Source organism: Penicillium cataractarum (assembly GCF_028827025.1).
Source record: "Penicillium cataractarum strain IBT 29864 chromosome Unknown utg000002l, whole genome shotgun sequence".
Classification (NCBI taxonomy): Eukaryota; Fungi; Ascomycota; class Eurotiomycetes; order Eurotiales; family Aspergillaceae; genus Penicillium; species Penicillium cataractarum.
Window position 1 is genome coordinate 2,015,469 of NW_026622738.1, and position 16,819 is coordinate 2,032,287.

Genomic DNA, 16,819 nt, shown 5'->3' on the forward strand with positions numbered 1-16,819 from the left:
GAGTACAATAAACTGGAGGACTTATTTACTGGGTAATGTACTTCTTCAAGCCCCGCAGTCTCTCCTTCGCAGTCTCCAGAACATCGTCATTCTTGCAGACAGCAAAGCGGAGATAGTCTTCGGCAATGTGGGCATTGGCGTCGGTATAGAACTCCGTGGGCGGGATGGCAGCGACGCCAACCTCGTGGATCAGGAACCAACAGAGCTTGAAATCACGAGGGCGGCTCGCCACATGGGGCGGGAAGGGATAGTCGGCCGGCAGCTTGACAGATGCCATGTTGGCTAGCACGAAGTATCCACCTTCGGGCTCGGAGTACTGAAGGATACGATTAGATAAGGTGGACCGCAACGAAGGGCATATGCATGAATGCAATGTTAAACATACCGGGATACCGAGCTCATCAAAGACCTCGCAGAACAGCTTCATCTTCTGCTGCATCTCATTTCGGCTCTCATCCCAGAAGCCGACCTTATCAGCCTGCTCAAAGGCCACGGCGGCAGCTTCCTGAAGGGGAGACACACTGCTGTAGCAAATGCGGGTGTGTGCACCGGCAACGTACTTGATCAGATGCTCCGGTCCAATCAGGTATCCTACACGCCAGCCAGTGGCGTAGAAGGCCTTACCGGCCGAGCCCACAGTGATAGTACGTTCGTACAACTCGGGGGACAAGGTGGCAATCCGGGTGAACGGAACATAGAAGAGACGGTCGTAAACTTCATCAGAGAGGATAATCAGGTTGTGCTTGACACAGAGGTCACCAATACGCTGGAGCTCCTCCTTCGAGAAGACCTTGCCAAGAGGGTTGTGGCTGTATAAGTAGTTAGCATATGAGAGATCAGATGAAACGGGTATCTTAGCTTACGGAGAGTTCAAAACCTAACATTGAAACGTTAGTATCAGATATCACCTTGTTCATTGGCCAGGAAAACTTACAATCATCTTGGTCTTGGAGTTGATGGTGTTCTCAAGCTCCTGGAAATCAACAGTCCACTCCGATGCAGGAGAGGTTCTGGTTGCGCCATCCTTGGGCGGGTGCAGAGGCACATATCGGATGGTGCCACCGGGCATTTCAATATTGCTGATATACCTTTTCAATGCGTCAGCTATTATATAAGCTTGGATGGAGCGTGGACCTGATGTAGTGTGAATCTTACTGGTCGAAGAAGGGCTCGAAAATAATGACCTCGTCACCAGGCTCGATGAAACCCATGAAAGCGCTCAGCATGCCTTGATGATAATCCATTAATCAGTTTTGGTTGTCCGACACTCTCGCGCGGGATCACTCACCCTCATTTGCGCCGGTGGTGATTGTGACCTCAGTCTCGGGGTCCAAGGTTCGGCCAAAGGACTTTGAGTATGCCTCTGCAATGGCCTTCTTCAGACGAGGGCGACCCTAAAAAACCATGAGCTAGAGCTCTATAATAACCTTTATGAATCCGGCGTCATATTACCTTGGTCGGGGAATATTGGTTGCACTCCACGCGATCCAGGGCCTCCTTTGCAGCATCAATTGCGAACTTGGGGGGATTGTAGCCACTGCACAATGAATGATATATATTAAAAAAAATTGTCCTTTCAAAGAAACCACACAGCTTATACAGCCCAATGACTACTCACAAGAAGCCTTGGCCCATGTTCACAATCGGCTGCACGGGCGAAGCCGCAGCGGCTTCGTTGACAATCGACCTATTCCCCTTGATCAGAGCTCCTTCCTAACACGTATTTGCGAATCCTGGATGATGCGCCGCACCAGACATCCTGTCGCTGACCGGCGACTCTCTTTGCCGGCCGAAAAGGGTCGGGCCGCGAAGCTGTTGCGGACATTGTTCTTGCGCCGAGACTAGGAAGGCGGGGTAGCACCGAGGGAACGAGGGGCGCGGGCAGTCTAGAAGCAGTTGGCTTGGATCGAACGAGCGTGGCGAGAATAGACGGGCGACCGACAATCATGAGGAAAGAAGTGTCGAGGGACAATGAGGAGAAATTGCGGAGTCAAGAGTCATCCAGGGCTCGCGAATGGCGTGCTTCTCCGTCCCGAACGCGGGAAACCCGTTGGAGTAACATTCTTCATCGGGTAGTTGCATGGTTGTGTACAGACTATAGCGTGATTGGTACTTTGAATACATGCTTTTTCATAAATCTAGATAGTTTAGACTTCGGACCATTTTCTTTTCTATCCCATCTGCCACTCAGCTACCTAGACTTTCCAAATTAGCAAATCCAACCATGTCAGCAAGGCACCAAGGCCGACATCCTCGGAGCTCCGGCCGATATCTGATTACCTAAGCAGCTATCGCGCTCGACGCGTCTCCGCAATTAACCAGCTGCGTCTGCGTGACGGTCACTGTAGGGAGGTGACAATTCTTTCTCGGGGAATTCAATCGCCATGGTTCTGTGTCCAATCTGTGAGAAGTCTGTACCACAGCTCAAAATCAACGACCACATTGATTCGGGCTGTCAAAGCTTCGTGGAAGAACCCTCGTCTTCCCCGAGTGATCAACCGTCATCTCAGAAAGGACCGGTTCCCAGCATATTCCAGCCACCATCCGCACGAAAGGCCCAGAGCCAGTTCAGCCAGACCAAAGAGTCCCCTTCACGTTCGAGTATAACTACACCACGACCAGTCAATGGCAAACGATCCTTCGCACAAGATTCCCCGCTGTCCCAAGAACACATTGGCGTGAAGCAACCACACGAGGAAGCAGGGGAGCCACAGACCAAGCGGCCAAAGGTCAATGCATTCCACAGGGCAGCCCCACTGGCAGAACGAATGCGCCCGAAGACTCTAGATGAAGTCTGTGGTCAGGAGCTTGTCGGCAAGAATGGGGTCCTCCGAGGCCTCATTGAACAAGATCGGGTGCCCAGCATGATTCTGTGGGGCAGTGCTGGGACAGGCAAGACAACGATCGCCCGAGTGGTAGCCTCGATGGTTGGAAGTCGATTCGTGGAGATCAACAGTACTAGCTCCGGCGTCGCAGAGTGCAAGAAGATCTTCGCCGAGGCCCGCAGTGAACTCGGTCTCACTGGGAGAAAGACAATAATCTTCTGTGATGAGATCCATCGGTTCTCCAAATCACAGCAAGATGTGTTTCTCGGTCCCGTGGAGAGTGGCCAGGTCACTTTGATTGGTGCAACCACGGAGAATCCATCCTTCAAGGTCCAGAATGCGCTGCTTTCGCGGTGCAGGACATTTACCCTGTCCAAACTGACGGACGAAGACATTATTTCCATTCTCCAGCGAGCACTCAGAGTTGAAGGGCCAAACTACTCCCCATCAGAGTTGGTCGATGACGAGTTGATCCGATATCTTGCTCGATTCGCTGATGGTGACGCTCGAACCTCACTCAACTTGCTCGAACTTGCCATGGACCTGTCGAAACGACCGAGCATTACTAAAGAGGACATCAAGCAAGCGCTGACGAAAACCCTTGTCTATGACCGTGCTGGTGACCAACATTATGACACGATATCAGCATTCCACAAGTCGATTCGAGGCAGTGACCCGGACGCGGCGCTATACTACCTTTCTCGCATGATCCAGTCAGGCGAGGATCCTCTTTATATCGCTCGCAGACTGATAGTTGTTGCTTCAGAGGACATCGGTTTGGCCGATAACAGCATGTTGACCCTTGCGATCTCGACTCACTCCGCCGTGGAGAAGATCGGCCTACCAGAAGCCCGCATTAACCTGGCACATGCAACGGTGGCAATGGCTCTATCGAAGAAGAGTACAAGAGCATACCGAGGACTGAACAACGCCTTTGCTGCGTTGGACGAACCTGGTGTTGCGGGGCTTCCCATTCCTATTCATCTGCGAAATGCACCCACCAAGCTAATGAAAGAGCTGGGCTATGGCAAGGAGTACAAGTACAACCCGAACTATCTCGATGGTAAAGTACAGCAAGACTACCTTCCAGAGAAACTTATGGGACGCACCTTTCTGGAGGATTTGGACCTGGGAGCCAAACGAGACCCCGATTTGATGACTTCAGATTATGATTATTCTGGGGTCTCTTTTTAACTATTCTGACAATCTCACAACCTTCCAAGAGATAGTCACAATGGTGCCGTTCAATCCAGACGAGAATTATAATACGACGGTCTGCCGTCACAGGCCTTCTGGCTGTTGATATCGCTGCCGCTGGCTACTAAGCTCAACTTGGAAGGGAAAACCGTACTTGCCCTTTCGAGCAATGTCCCTCCCCCGTGGGCAATCCTCACTCGACCCTCAGTTACCTAAGCGGGAAGGACCCTGGGTACCTAGGGTTATGCCAGTCCTTCCTACACCTTCAGGTCATCCTCGTTCAGCACCCCAGCCACAAGCTCGACGCTACCATTCTTCATTCTGCTGCATTATACCTATCGACTTATTCCATATACGTGCTTCGCATCTGTGGACTCTGAACACGATGTATCCAGGCCGCGGGCCAGTGTTCAGGTCTGACGAGTCTGTGATGCACGATATCAATGAAAGACGACTACCAACTCCTGTCAATCGTTTGAATACTTTTCGACCTCCGCCTCCGGGTCCTCCCAGCTCATGGGCCCTTCGGCCAACGATCTTTCGCTCGGAGGTCTCTTCGGGGTCAGTATCACTATCAGCGAGTCACGGACATTCAAACTTTGTTCAGACCCCAGGCTCTGGAAGATCCACTCCATGGGCACTTCCCACTGGAGCTTCACACACGCAGAATTCTTTTGAGTCGACGCCTGCATCAGCAGCTCAGCACAGCTTGAACACTGGCCAGCCTCTTGCTTCGGGGTCACACGCTCCGTGGGCTCTAGGAATACCCTTCGTCCGTGGTTCAGTCGGTGCGGTTCCTCAACCAGCGCTGAGCAGTCAGTCGAACTCTGGTCAGCCTTGGACTCCGGCAGCCCCTACACCATGGGCCTTTCCTACAGAAGTGCCCCACATGGATGGTGTTTCTGAGCCTGTATCGCAACGCCCGTTTGATTATCATTATCATACTCTTCCCCAACCCAACAACATGCCCCGGACCCCACGGGCCACTAGACGAAGAGCTTGGAAACCTTCTTCCCCGGCAAGAGCTTCTCGGCGTCAAAACTCGTTGACAAGTTCTTCTAACACAAGTCCTTATGTCTCGGGCGTTCATGAAGTTAGCATGGATGAACACTCCCCGCCGCTCGTCGACCGAACTTCTTCCGAGCGAGCAACCCACGACCGCGCAACCTCCAGAGCGAGGTCGGCATCCCCAGACATGAAGCTCAACATCATCCTAGAAGATCCTCCAAGTGGGCAACTGTATCGTGAAAAAAGAATCCGGAGTCGAGAGGAGCTTGACAGCCAGAAAGAAGGTATGCGAGTCTTGAAGGACAACGGGGGAGCTTGCACGGCCTGCTATAAGAGCAAGAAACGGTGTGGACCCGGCGACCCTTGCCCTCCTTGTGCTGCACGCGGTCGCAGCTGCGTCAGACTCAATCGAGACGATGGTGAGATTGTGTCTGCTGGTGGTCAACCCGTGTCTACGTCTACTCAACCTGTACCCACATCATCTCAATATGTCTCGACATCTCCTCAACCTTCCTCTTCACCTACCCAGCCTGTCTCTGCACCCGCCCGCCCCCTCTCCCCTGATATGAGACCTGACACACTAACCTTGGTTCAGAATACTCTTATCGATCCTCCCTGTCTTCCAGAGCGCACTCCATGTCTTCCAGAGACCACTCCCTATCTACCTGAGAGCATACCGACCATGCCGACGGAACCAGCCCCGAATGAAGACCTGCCATCTCTGGACCCGGAGCCACTCGAGGATTATGTCGACCCATTTTTCATTGATTCCTGGGAGTCTGGCATGCTTTGCCTCGACAGCGCCTACGATAATCCCGGATATCCATGGGCTGGAAGCGATGGGGGTCATATCACGATCTGAGGGTGCGCTCCTCCACATTCATTTCCTGAATCCAGGTCCTTAGGTGAATGCCTTTGCCATGTTTATTGGTGAAACGCGCTCGATATTTTCCTGTTTTGAGAACGGGCGTGCGAGAACATTATTCTTATTACCAACCGCGCCTTTTGTTTACTTTCGTCTCGGGTTGGGTAGATACTCGTCGCTCACCACATGTCTACTGTCCACTGTCCTCGTTGTTAGCTAAATACCCAAATACCCCCGGCGCTCTTTGCTTTCCGAAATGGAATGGAATAAATATCAAGAGAAGTACTATGAACTCTCAAAATCGAAAAGAAAGCCGTAGATCAGACTGTGCAATAAGATGGGTGACACTACTCCACAGCCCGCGGCATCCCAAACGGTGGCTGATTTCCGCCCGCGGCGCGTCTCAAGAATCCTCTTCCTCTTCTCCACCGCCAAACACCACCAGCCCAAATCCACCACCTCCACAACACATCGGGCCACGAGCCCTAATCCCTTCAAACCTACATCAATTGGCATATCCCAACCAGCACACTCATTTCATCGCCCTGGACTCCCGCATTGCCATCCCCGCACAAGTCTACCACCATGGCCTCCGGCCAACCCTTCGCGTCGCGCTCTTACGCGGGCGCAAAGATGCCAGACCGCTCTGTCAACACAAACGCCATGCCCTTCAGCGCCTCGTCCTTTTCGAGGCATCGTGGACTGGGCAACACGGCCCCTGCGGACTTTGGCGGGCCCGAGGGGCCTAAGCAAACGCAGCAGCCTACATCCGCGCCTGCAGCGACACAGTCCCACCCGGGGCAGGATGCGAACCCGTTGAGTCGGTTGACTGAGGAACAGAGGGAGGAGATTAATGAAGCTGTAAGGATTGAGTTCTCCGCATCCCCCTTGTCTCTGCGTCTGCAGTTCCTCTGGGAAGCAGAGGGACCCGCAATGACTGCCATACCTACCCAACGAGCGAAACCATCGAATCAATAGGAATGACGCCAAAAAAACTATCGCTAACCAACAACACATCCATCTAGTTCACCCTCTTCGACCTCGACCGCGACCGTCACCTAGACTACCACGAACTCCGCGTCGCCTTCCGCGCCCTAGGCTTCACCCTCTCAAAACAAGAACTAATCTCCCTCCTAACAACCTACGGCGTCCCCCGGCCCCAAGTCCAACAACAACAATCCGCCTCCAACCCCCAACAACAACCAAAGCTCAACACGGGCTCAAACCCACAACACCCCTCCAACCTCCTCATGCCTCTATCCTCCTTCCAAGCCGTCACGGCCCTGAAGATCCTAGAGCGAGACCCGCGGGACGAGATCCTCCGCGCGTTCGAGCTGTTCGACGAGGGCGGGAAGGGATTTATTGATTTGGAGGATTTGAGGCGTGTGGCGAGGGAGTTGGGCGAGACTGGGTTGGAGGAGGAGGAGTTGAGGGCTATGATTGAGGAGTTTGATCTTGAGGGGGTTGGGGGTGTTACGAGGGAGGCTTTTGTGGGGATTTGTTGGCAGTGATTGTCATTCCCCTTGAGTAAGTACTCTACTCCTTACTATAGGGGAGGGTCGTGTTGTGCCTTGCATGAGGGGGTTTTTGGTGTTGGGTTTTATATCTACTTTGTTTTGGGTCTTTCCCTACTTTTGTTGTATTCGTTTGGGTGTTTGAATTTGATCAAATTTCTTGTTTCAAGTATATCTTGTCGTGTGTAGATATCGCCCATTGTTCGTTTCGACTATTCGACTACGGATGAAGTACAGAGGGTATGCAATCGCTGAGGCGCTACCATAGATAAATGCAGTCGTACTAGCAGGTGAATTCAGCCGTAGTGGCGTCCACTCCTCTCGAAATACAGATACGCGAAACAGAAAAGGCAATTAAACATTGACAAGAAGATGAGAAGAGTTCACACCCCGTATATACCAAGGAGCAACCGTTTCATTTGCACAGATGACTTCCAATATTGACGCCAAAGAACGGAAACCAAACCATAAGCCCAAGGCCAACCCTCAAGCTTTAACCCAATGAATGTAGCCCGTAACCGAGGGAACACGCAATGCATGCAAGGACCGATGTATACCAAACTCAACAGAAAAAACTTATGCAAAGGAAAGAAAGAGTCGTCATTAACCGTACCGAGGAGGGGGGACGTCGGGATATCCATCGTTATGATAGCCATACCACTGGTTCATAGGCGGACCCGGAGGAGGACCGGGCGGAGGGCCCCGAGGAGGTGGTGGTCCTTGAGGTGGTCCTCGAGGTCCACGACCAGGCATAGGGCCAGGATAACGACCCATTCCAGGTGGAGGGCGGACATTCTTGGCCATACGACTCCTTGCCCGAGCCATGCGACACCGGTTAATAAGACAGTACAGCAGGAAGAGGACGATAAGACTGCCCACACCGACGCAGAGGCCAATAACGAGCTTCTTGTGGTCGCGAATCCAGCCGCCTACAGAAGAGCCCTTGCACTGACCGCTGTAGCATTTACCACCGGCGTTGCAGGGCGTACCGTCCAGGTAATTTTGGAATAGGTCAATGCAATCGCCGGCGTCATACCCCATGATACTGTGGCGTGTACCGCAGATCAGGGTGCAAGATGGGTCTACCGTATTCTCGCAGGCCCAGGTATCGTTGGTGTTGAGAAGGGAGCCCATCACGGTGCGGCACTGGTAGTTACGACTCGTGCACTGGCCGCTCGCACAGGTGAGACCACTGCCACAAGAGGATCCGTCGTCCTTGTACTTGTCACTAGGACAGGAGCTGGAATTTCCAGAGCATGTCTCGGCAATGTCACAGGAACCGGTACTCGCACGGCAGACCGTGTTTGCGGGTGTAAACTGGCATTGACTGCAGCAGCTGTCGTTGGAGTCGTCGCAGACGGCGTTGTTCTTGTACTTGCATGTGGTGGCATCACAGCAAGCATTATTTCCACAGTTTTCCTCGCCGCCACAGTCACAGTCTTCGCCAGCCTCGACGATGCCGTTGCCACACTTGCTGCCGCTGATGGTCACGACTCCGCGATTGTCGGAGAGACAGGTCGACTTGATACTATTGCGACCAATGGCAGAACAGATATTCCCTATAGTGCATGAAGAAAAGTTTGTCATGCTCGACTCTGCGTACGGATTCATGATGTACTTGGCATTCGCATTGCAAGTAGTTGCTGATAGTGGGCAGCACTGGGAAGAGTCTTCCAGATCCTGAGTACATGCATCTGCATCGCAATCGTGTACGGCGCCAAAGGTGTGACCGGTCTCGTGAGCAAAGATCTGCCATGTAGAGCCTTGATTGCCGACCACGACATTCGCGCCCGAGACTGAATTATCCCCTGAACTGACGAGCTCGGAACTGCACAGACGACCCATCCAGGACACACCAACCTCCTGGCCAGTAGGGCAGCCGGTCATCAAAGTCCAGTAAGCGTTGCTGTCTGCATTACTCGAACGCCATTTGGAGAATTCATTCAACCGCCAGGTAATATTCCCACCGCTGCAGCCAATATTCCACGGGAGAGCCGAAGTAGCAGTCGTGGGACAAGATTGATCATTCACAGTGAGATTGCGCAAACCGATGGAGATATTGAATGAATCCTCGTACAGACTCGATGCCGTGTTGACCAGGTTAATAACCCAATCCTTTGCCGCGTCCTTCGGGGTCGAGTTGGACTTGAAATAGTTGGTCATTTCACAATCCGTCGCAACGCCAATCAGAGCGACCTTCTTAGTCTTGGGGCATCCCGACGTATCGCCGACCGTATTCTTCAAATTCACACCGGCCGTACTACCAGACACTCCACCCACATCGTTGGATTGGCGCTTGCTAAGTCCAAACAACGAATTCAGCGACGTAACTCCCCATTGACCATCGGACTGATCGAGGCCAAAGGGAAAGATGGAGTTGGTCAAATCAGCATTATAATCGAGTTTATGCGCCGAGCAACCTGTAGAATCACCCAGCGACCGCTTGAGTTCAGTGTGGTGTCGAATCATATCGGTGTCCCGGTAGACAATCATGTAGTCGCCGCTTCGATGCTCGATATCGGTATCGATAGGGCGCTGTTTGGCGAGATATGTCGACTGCAGCTCAATGTGGTGTTTGTTATAGTCGATACTGAACGCGCCCTCGAACAGTGGCTCGGGGCCATCCCTTCGTACGGTGATCCGAGCCCAGCCTGCGGGTGTCCATCGTCCCTTGCCCGAGCCGACCAGGGCGCGACCGCGAAATACTTTGTGTTCGTGTCGCTGAATGGGTTCGCCTTGCCAGAGACCATCGGCGCCAATGTATTGGACGTAAGCATCGTCGGCGAGAATATCGTTGTTTGGCTCGAGCTCAAGCTTGATCCGCTGTCCATCGCGATGTAGTTCGAAGGTAAGATCGAAATGTGATAGGTGGTCTATTTGATGAGTTTGGGTACGAATAACAGCATTATCGATAGGCGTAGTCTGGCGGATGGCGTCTGACGCTTGAGATCGCGCTGGGAAAGAGAAGGCAGTCAGCAATCAGTACTCCGTACAGCGAGACGAGACACACCTTGAACGAGTGTGAACAGCGCCGAGACTGCCCCAATAACGGGCAGGACGCTCGGTCGCAACCTCATTGTCGGGCAATGATGGGTTGAGAGAGGAAGCCGGCAGAGAGGAGATAATAATTAACGAGTTGCTCAGCCTCTCGGGGTCGGTGGGGGAGATTCCAGGGTTTCCAGGGTTTCCAGGGTTTCCAGGGTCCAGCCAGGCAACCATCGGGGGACCAAAGAGAAGATTCAGGGCGCGCAGGGTCCACCCGGAGATCCGCGGAGATTAGAAATCGCCAATCACCACTACAGAGCAAAACACTCGAGGAGGAAGTAAAAGAAGTATGGGGGAGAACAAGGAAGAGGAGGAAGAAGGCCAGGAAGATGATAATCAGCCAAGCGCCCTGCGGAGTCCCCCAAGAGTCCAAGACTCTCGCCAAGCACGACAAATGCCAATCGGCCGACGAGGCTTGGACTTGGCAGACTGAAACATCACATTTAGCATAATCATTGCTAGAACTAGTAATAAATTGGTGCAGATATGATAGTGGTAGTACCTAATTTGTTACTATTCTTGTCGTTGTTGTGGTCAAGGTCTATCTCCCCAACTCCATGCTCTATAACTTCAAAAGTATACTTCTTACACATCATTCTCTCCTCCTCATCCGGCCTCGTTCTCCGCCGCATGGAATGTCTCATGCGCCAACAGAGCAAAATGCGGGATGGAGGCTCCACACAGCGAACATTCGACATTCGCCAGACTCACTCGCCACAACCCGTCGGACTCGTCGTCTTCCTGCCATTCCCCGTCCTCCCGATCTGAAACCACATCACAACCACCAGGCTGCTGCATTTTTTCTTCGCGCAAAGGGTCTTGGCCTCGACTTTCATTGGTATCAGGACCCTTGTCACCCTGTTCTCCATTCTCCGGTTCTGGCTCATGTACCCTCCAGTCCCGCAGCACAGCCTCTTGCTGACGGAACATCTTCCCAATGTCTCGCCCACTGCTTTGCTTCTGGTCCCCAGCACTCTCCACTAGATTAGTGACGGCAATATTCATCAGTTGCAGGTCCCATCCGGACTTTTCGGGGTGGAGTTTGCGGAACATGGTCATCGCATGTTCATGGACCAGTCGCTCGGCGATTGCGTCGATGTTCTCGTCAACATGGAAGACGAAGCTCGGCAGTGGCGCCGACCGGGAAATGCGATTCCAATTATATGACCGTGCCCCGTCCGTCTCTGGAGGGTTCCGTGGGCGAGTTGACAGGCGCAGGGTGCGTGGGTGGCCCAGCCACCGAGGCTGAGGCGCAGTGCTGTCAGTTCTGTCGAGCAGATCCGTCCTCATTCGTCGGATCAAACTTCTCGCTAGTACTTCTAGCTCGCGTCGGACATTTTCTATCGTATCAAGCCGACCGCGCCCGTAGGTATCTTCGATACTGATCTGGGTAGGTAGGTCGCGTGCTTCGAGCACGTCCATATTGTCGACTCCGTGCAAGATGCTCCAGACCTTCATCCCGATTCCCTTTGGTGCGCCGGGTCCGCTGAGGGTCTTTTCTAGAGCTGGCGGCCCCATTCCAGGGAATAGGCGAACATCTCGAACGGTGAGCTTTTCTTCCCCCGTGGTTTGACCAGTCACTTTAAGTCTTAACTTCTGGGCGAGCCGTGATCCGATACCCGGAATCTTTCGAATCTCGTGGTCATCCATGAATTGGGTGACATTGCTGCCCTCGGAAACGGAATCGCCAGGGGATTCGTAAGGAGGGAGAAGTGTAGTTTGGTTGTTGGGTTTGTGTACGCTGCCGACCAACTTGGCCAGTAACTTCGATGTCGACACACCCCCTGTAGCAGTAAAGCCCTTCTCAAGCTCCATTCGGCTTCGTAGATACCCAATAAGATGGGATCCCAGGAGCAGCCTCATGTCCAGCGATGATATCTTAGGCAGTACCACCGAGCCATCTTGCATAGGCGGATAAGTAGCCCCAAGGAAGCGAGAAGCATCGTACACAAATCCAACGGTCGGGTCCTTCCGATCCAAATGAAAGAAAGCAGTCGTCAAGTCATTTGAATTTAACAACTGAACATTGTAATCAATCATCTCCGTAACATCCAAGGAGAGCTCATCAAAGCCCAGCCTCTCCACGCGTCCGCCCCAAATGAAGCCGCGCACAAAAGAGTACAGATCTTTAGATGCATCGCGAAACTTGGTCAGGTCCTCGCCTAGAACGATGACCACATCGGGACAGATACGTTTCGCATCCTTGATGAGCTGGAGCTTGTGCAGACCACGCCGTCGCGCTTCGTAGTTGCACGTCACCACGATTTGCTTCTGCTGGACTGCTAGAGGCAGGGACTTGAGTGCTGGCTGCTCTACCTCGAATACTGAGGCATAGAAACAGTCATAATCCTAGATTTCATGTATTAGCGGCGATGGAATCTCAGGGTGGGCTGTATTGGGGACTTGGAGGGTGCTGTACCAGGTGGAGGATGACTCGACGGTCATTACGCGTCGGTACTGCAGCCATCGACTCTGAGACTTTGCAGCCTTCTCCATGAGTACCGGGTGTGTTGAGCCTAGTTGCTGCTGTTGGTTGAATAATATGCAGCTATACAGGCGGCTCAAGCTCGCGGAGTAAATATCAGCACGGTCGCATGGTTGGTGCCGGACCGTTCAGGCACTGATTACTCACCCATCAACACTCACCAGTTCGCTGGGCGAGGGCGATACTGCGTCTTCTCTTCTATACCCGACCAGAGTATAGGTACTCGATGTCACCATCTGGTATGTACTATAATAAATCACAAAATTTTGTATGTCTTACCTCTATATCCACTAGCTTCATAGATTCTATCTCTTGCACAAACGGCTCCGTCGAAGTGGGAGGCCGAAAATGCACCATCGGCGATCTTCCTAATTGTCACGGATACATAACTCAAGAGTTGTTTCATGACGCTATTCGATACCAGGGCACTAACACACGTACCCACTGCCGGGCTAAAAGTTCCTCGTTTTATAGTTAGTCACTAGGCTATACTGAGTCATAACTTGAGGCTGAGAGGTACTTACAAACGTGGCCAGGTCAGCCTCGTTCGAATAATACGAGTAGAAGTAGCATGTGATGGGAAAATATGGAACACTTTAACAGCAACTCAAACAGACCTGTTGAATTGCCGCCCGAAATTTGTGGACAGAACAGATGCCATCGACTGGCGTAAGATAAGGCCGTGGTACTTTGCTCTAGGGTGAACATGTTCATCCCCGCATACTCCACAGTCCGGGGGCCCCGTAGCCTGCGCTTAGTGGAGTCTACACGGCAAGGGCTTGTCGATAGAGTATAGAAGGCCATGAAAGTCACTGCCGAGGCAAGCAAGTAATATAAAATAAAGACTGATGTCTATCTGATGGTTGTCCTATCTATCTATGAACTAAGTGCACGGTGTCTTAGTGTCCCGCCACGTCGAGGGCTTGATGGGTAAACGTAATAGCATTGAGGCTGAAACCCCTGGAGCGTGTTGGGCTGCCTTCTCCTCACTCTGCTGGGGTCTTCCTTACACACCTATCTTCTCGCAAGCTAAAGTACCCGCCTTATTGCTGTGAAATCCTTCGTCCAAATCCATTACTACATCCCGCCAAAAGACCCCAGTGGCTCGTTTTCCCTTACCTCGGGTCAGCCTGGGATTTGTTTGAGTCAAAGTACACCCATAACAACCGTTTTAAGCCCCACGTCTTTTGCCTAGTCATTCTCTTGGGCTTTTCGCCCCCATTTCGGGCCAGATGAGCTCGAGTGTGAAGGTGGATGACCTCCGGGAGGAGCTAGATAAAAAGACCTACAACAGAGGCACACCCGATACGGCATTTATCTCATACGATAGAATCCAAGAGGTATGGGGTGGAGATCGTCTCGCGCGTTTCTTAAAGGCCCACGCGGATGAGTCTATTCCACCCGAGGAAATCGAGATCGCACAGACTAGCTTGCTTCGCATGATTTCTCTTCTGATTGCTATTCATTGGGATGGATGGTCAAGGTTCAGACAAATCTTCTTTCTACATCCCGATGCTCCTGCCAAACGCCGCGATGATAACATCAAGAGCTTGGACGATGAAACCCTAAAGCACAAATCATTTCTGGGCGACACCTCTTTCCCAGGGAACTTCATCACGAAGAAATGGACCTATATCCCTGTGACCCTAGATGGTTATTCACTTGTACCCCACGACCAAGGTACACGCCTACCCTTAGTGCGAGACAATAATTGGCTCAGAAACGGTGGGTTTGGCGAGGTGACCAAGGAAATGATACCACGCAACCACATTGTCTTCAAACATTTGAACGACCACCTTGGTCTGTACACAGATCAAGCCAACTCTGTAAGCAAATAACTAGGAATACATTGAGGTCGGATACTAACATATCTTGTCCGACTTTGAGGCTGAACTCATGGTTGCTCGGAAGCGTTTCCGGAGTGGGCGTTATGAAGTCGAGATCAAACTATTGAAATTTATCCAGTCCAGCTCATCCAGCCATAACCGAATTGTTTACCCCCTTGCGATAGTCATAGTTGATCATGATTTGAACATCATTACCCCTTGCGCGACTATGGATTTGGAAGACTTCCTCTCTGAAGGTTACCAATCGATGCATTCAACCGAGTATTCGCTCCGAGATCTGCTTAACGAGTCCTGTGAGCTCGCTGCCGCACTTGAATTCCTACATCGGGGCCTCCAGGCTAAATGTGACTGGCTTGAGTTTCAACACCAAGCACTTTGTCACGCGGACTTTAAACCTCGAAACATTCTGGTCTATAAACAGGCCGGTTCGCCAACAGGAATTTGGCGAATCACTGATTTTGGTGTCTCTCGAGTAGCAAGACGCAGTATATCGGGGGAGGCAAGGTATGAATCTGACTTGTCTACTGCCCAACCTTCAGTCCCCGCCCCTGTTGGTGGTATATATCAAGCACCAGATGAACATGCCGGACGAAGAAGCGATATTTGGTCTTTCGGGTGCATTCTAGTCCGGGTAATTGCCCTGGGCCTTAACCATGGGCGTCAACAACCTGGCCGCGATTCTTGGAGAGATATGCCAGTGGAAAGGCCGCCTGTTCCAAATCGTTACTACACAGAAAATCCTCTCGCTCTGGACCAGAGTGTGAAGGAATGGATCATGGTCCTGCCAGAACAATATCGTGATTCATATAACCTGCAATTCTTGCACGAAATCCGGGATCTTCTTCTTTCAATGCTTCAAATACATTTCAGCAACCGACCATACGCAGATGAGGTTCACATCCGCTTACACAGGCTTTGTAAGATGCCTATGGATCCAACACCAGCCTTTCTGAGCCCTCGTTTAGCACCGTCTGCCACTGCCATTCCGCCTGCTGCTGCCATTCCACATGTCACTGCCAGTCCGTCAGCCACATCCACCCCAATAACCACTCCCAATACACCTGGAACATCCCGAGGAAGTACTTCCACGACGAGAACCGTCGATCAACTGCGGGATCCATTTGAAATCGATTTCCTCGTGGAAAAAATAAAGAGTGGATCAGTGGTCGTCGTTGAGCAATTTCTGCGAAGCCGACCTGATCTAGATATAGAACAACACTGCGGGGGAAACCGGCCTTTGATCCACGCTATTGAAAGTGGGAGTGCCGGTATGATATTTGTTTTGTCGAGGCACAAGCAGACTCTGGATGTGGAAAGTCGCTCATCGCAAGAAGAAACGCCCCTCAATCTTGCCGTGTTGAAGGGTGATTTTGACAAGGTGAAGATCATAATTGACATCTTGGTCCGACATGGCTCTGAAGCTTGTTTAAATGAAATTTCTCAGGCCGGAAAGACACCGCTCATGGAAGCAGCTTCTCAAGGTCACGTTGCTATGGTTTCAGAGCTTTTGAAGCATGGTGCGAAACCCACAATATTCGATGAAGACGGACTGAATTGTCTGCATTATGCAGTCGACAACATTGAGTCGACCGAAGATCTTCTCAGAGCGTTCAAAGGATTCATGCATTTCGATCATTCTCCACCCGAAAGCAAACCCGGGTATGAGACGCCTATGATGCGGCACATAAGCCACGGAATTGACGGAGCCTATGGTGCCTTGGATATTAACCCTCTGTGGGAGAAGAAGTTCCACGTGCTCCTCAGTGGGAAGGCAAATGTCAATAAACGTTACCCGATAAAGAGCCCCTTGCAACTTGCTATAGCACAGAATAAGGTTCATATTGCGGAACTGCTTCTCAAGGCCAGGGCAGTCCTTCCCCATGCGGAGAAGGGAACGACAAAGGAAATGCAAAAAATGCTTAAAAGATGGAGAAAATGAGGGTGCCAATGATACATGCTTTATTTTGAACATTTCCTATATTCCAAATTTCAACGATAAATAATTAGGAAGAAGGAGTTTTTGTCTAGTGCCT

At 51.7% G+C, this 16,819-nt stretch overlaps 7 protein-coding genes across 7 annotated transcripts; 4 read left to right on the forward strand and 3 right to left on the reverse strand.

Annotated features, from left to right (window-relative positions):
• Nucleotides 1-25: 25 nt before the first annotated feature.
• On the reverse strand, nucleotides 26-1,948 carry N7496_002802 (kynurenine--oxoglutarate transaminase; the record flags this gene model as incomplete). Its single annotated transcript, XM_056695733.1, has 9 exons — nucleotides 26-316; nucleotides 386-809; nucleotides 864-877; nucleotides 935-1,088; nucleotides 1,156-1,228; nucleotides 1,289-1,394; nucleotides 1,453-1,537; nucleotides 1,619-1,687; nucleotides 1,752-1,948. 9 exons carry the CDS (start codon nucleotides 1,946-1,948, stop codon nucleotides 26-28), a joined length of 1,413 nt encoding a protein of 470 aa, XP_056557945.1.
• Nucleotides 1,949-2,384: 436 nt separating this feature from the next.
• N7496_002803 (ssDNA-dependent ATPase MGS1) lies at nucleotides 2,385-4,019 on the forward strand (the record flags this gene model as incomplete). Its single annotated transcript, XM_056695734.1, has 1 exon — nucleotides 2,385-4,019. One exon carries the CDS (start codon nucleotides 2,385-2,387, stop codon nucleotides 4,017-4,019), a length of 1,635 nt encoding a protein of 544 aa, XP_056557946.1.
• Nucleotides 4,020-4,407: 388 nt separating this feature from the next.
• Nucleotides 4,408-5,892, forward strand: N7496_002804 (uncharacterized protein; the record flags this gene model as incomplete). Its single annotated transcript, XM_056695735.1, has 1 exon — nucleotides 4,408-5,892. The coding sequence occupies one exon, from the start codon at nucleotides 4,408-4,410 to the stop codon at nucleotides 5,890-5,892; it is 1,485 nt and encodes a 494-aa protein (XP_056557947.1).
• Nucleotides 5,893-6,480: 588 nt separating this feature from the next.
• On the forward strand, nucleotides 6,481-7,406 carry cdc31 (putative cell division control protein Cdc31; the record flags this gene model as incomplete). The annotated part of the gene is made up of 2 exons (XM_056695736.1): nucleotides 6,481-6,756; nucleotides 6,921-7,406. 2 exons carry the CDS (start codon nucleotides 6,481-6,483, stop codon nucleotides 7,404-7,406), a joined length of 762 nt encoding a protein of 253 aa, XP_056557948.1.
• A 606-nt stretch (nucleotides 7,407-8,012) lies between these two features.
• On the reverse strand, nucleotides 8,013-10,628 carry admB (uncharacterized protein; the record flags this gene model as incomplete). The annotated part of the gene is made up of 2 exons (XM_056695737.1): nucleotides 8,013-10,363; nucleotides 10,403-10,628. 2 exons carry the CDS (start codon nucleotides 10,626-10,628, stop codon nucleotides 8,013-8,015), a joined length of 2,577 nt encoding a protein of 858 aa, XP_056557949.1.
• A 432-nt stretch (nucleotides 10,629-11,060) lies between these two features.
• Nucleotides 11,061-12,921, reverse strand: N7496_002807 (putative DNA polymerase iota; the record flags this gene model as incomplete). The annotated part of the gene is made up of 2 exons (XM_056695738.1): nucleotides 11,061-12,803; nucleotides 12,874-12,921. 2 exons carry the CDS (start codon nucleotides 12,919-12,921, stop codon nucleotides 11,061-11,063), a joined length of 1,791 nt encoding a protein of 596 aa, XP_056557950.1.
• Nucleotides 12,922-14,171: 1,250 nt separating this feature from the next.
• On the forward strand, nucleotides 14,172-16,725 carry N7496_002808 (uncharacterized protein; the record flags this gene model as incomplete). The annotated part of the gene is made up of 2 exons (XM_056695739.1): nucleotides 14,172-14,765; nucleotides 14,827-16,725. 2 exons carry the CDS (start codon nucleotides 14,172-14,174, stop codon nucleotides 16,723-16,725), a joined length of 2,493 nt encoding a protein of 830 aa, XP_056557951.1.
• Nucleotides 16,726-16,819: the final 94 nt, after the last annotated feature.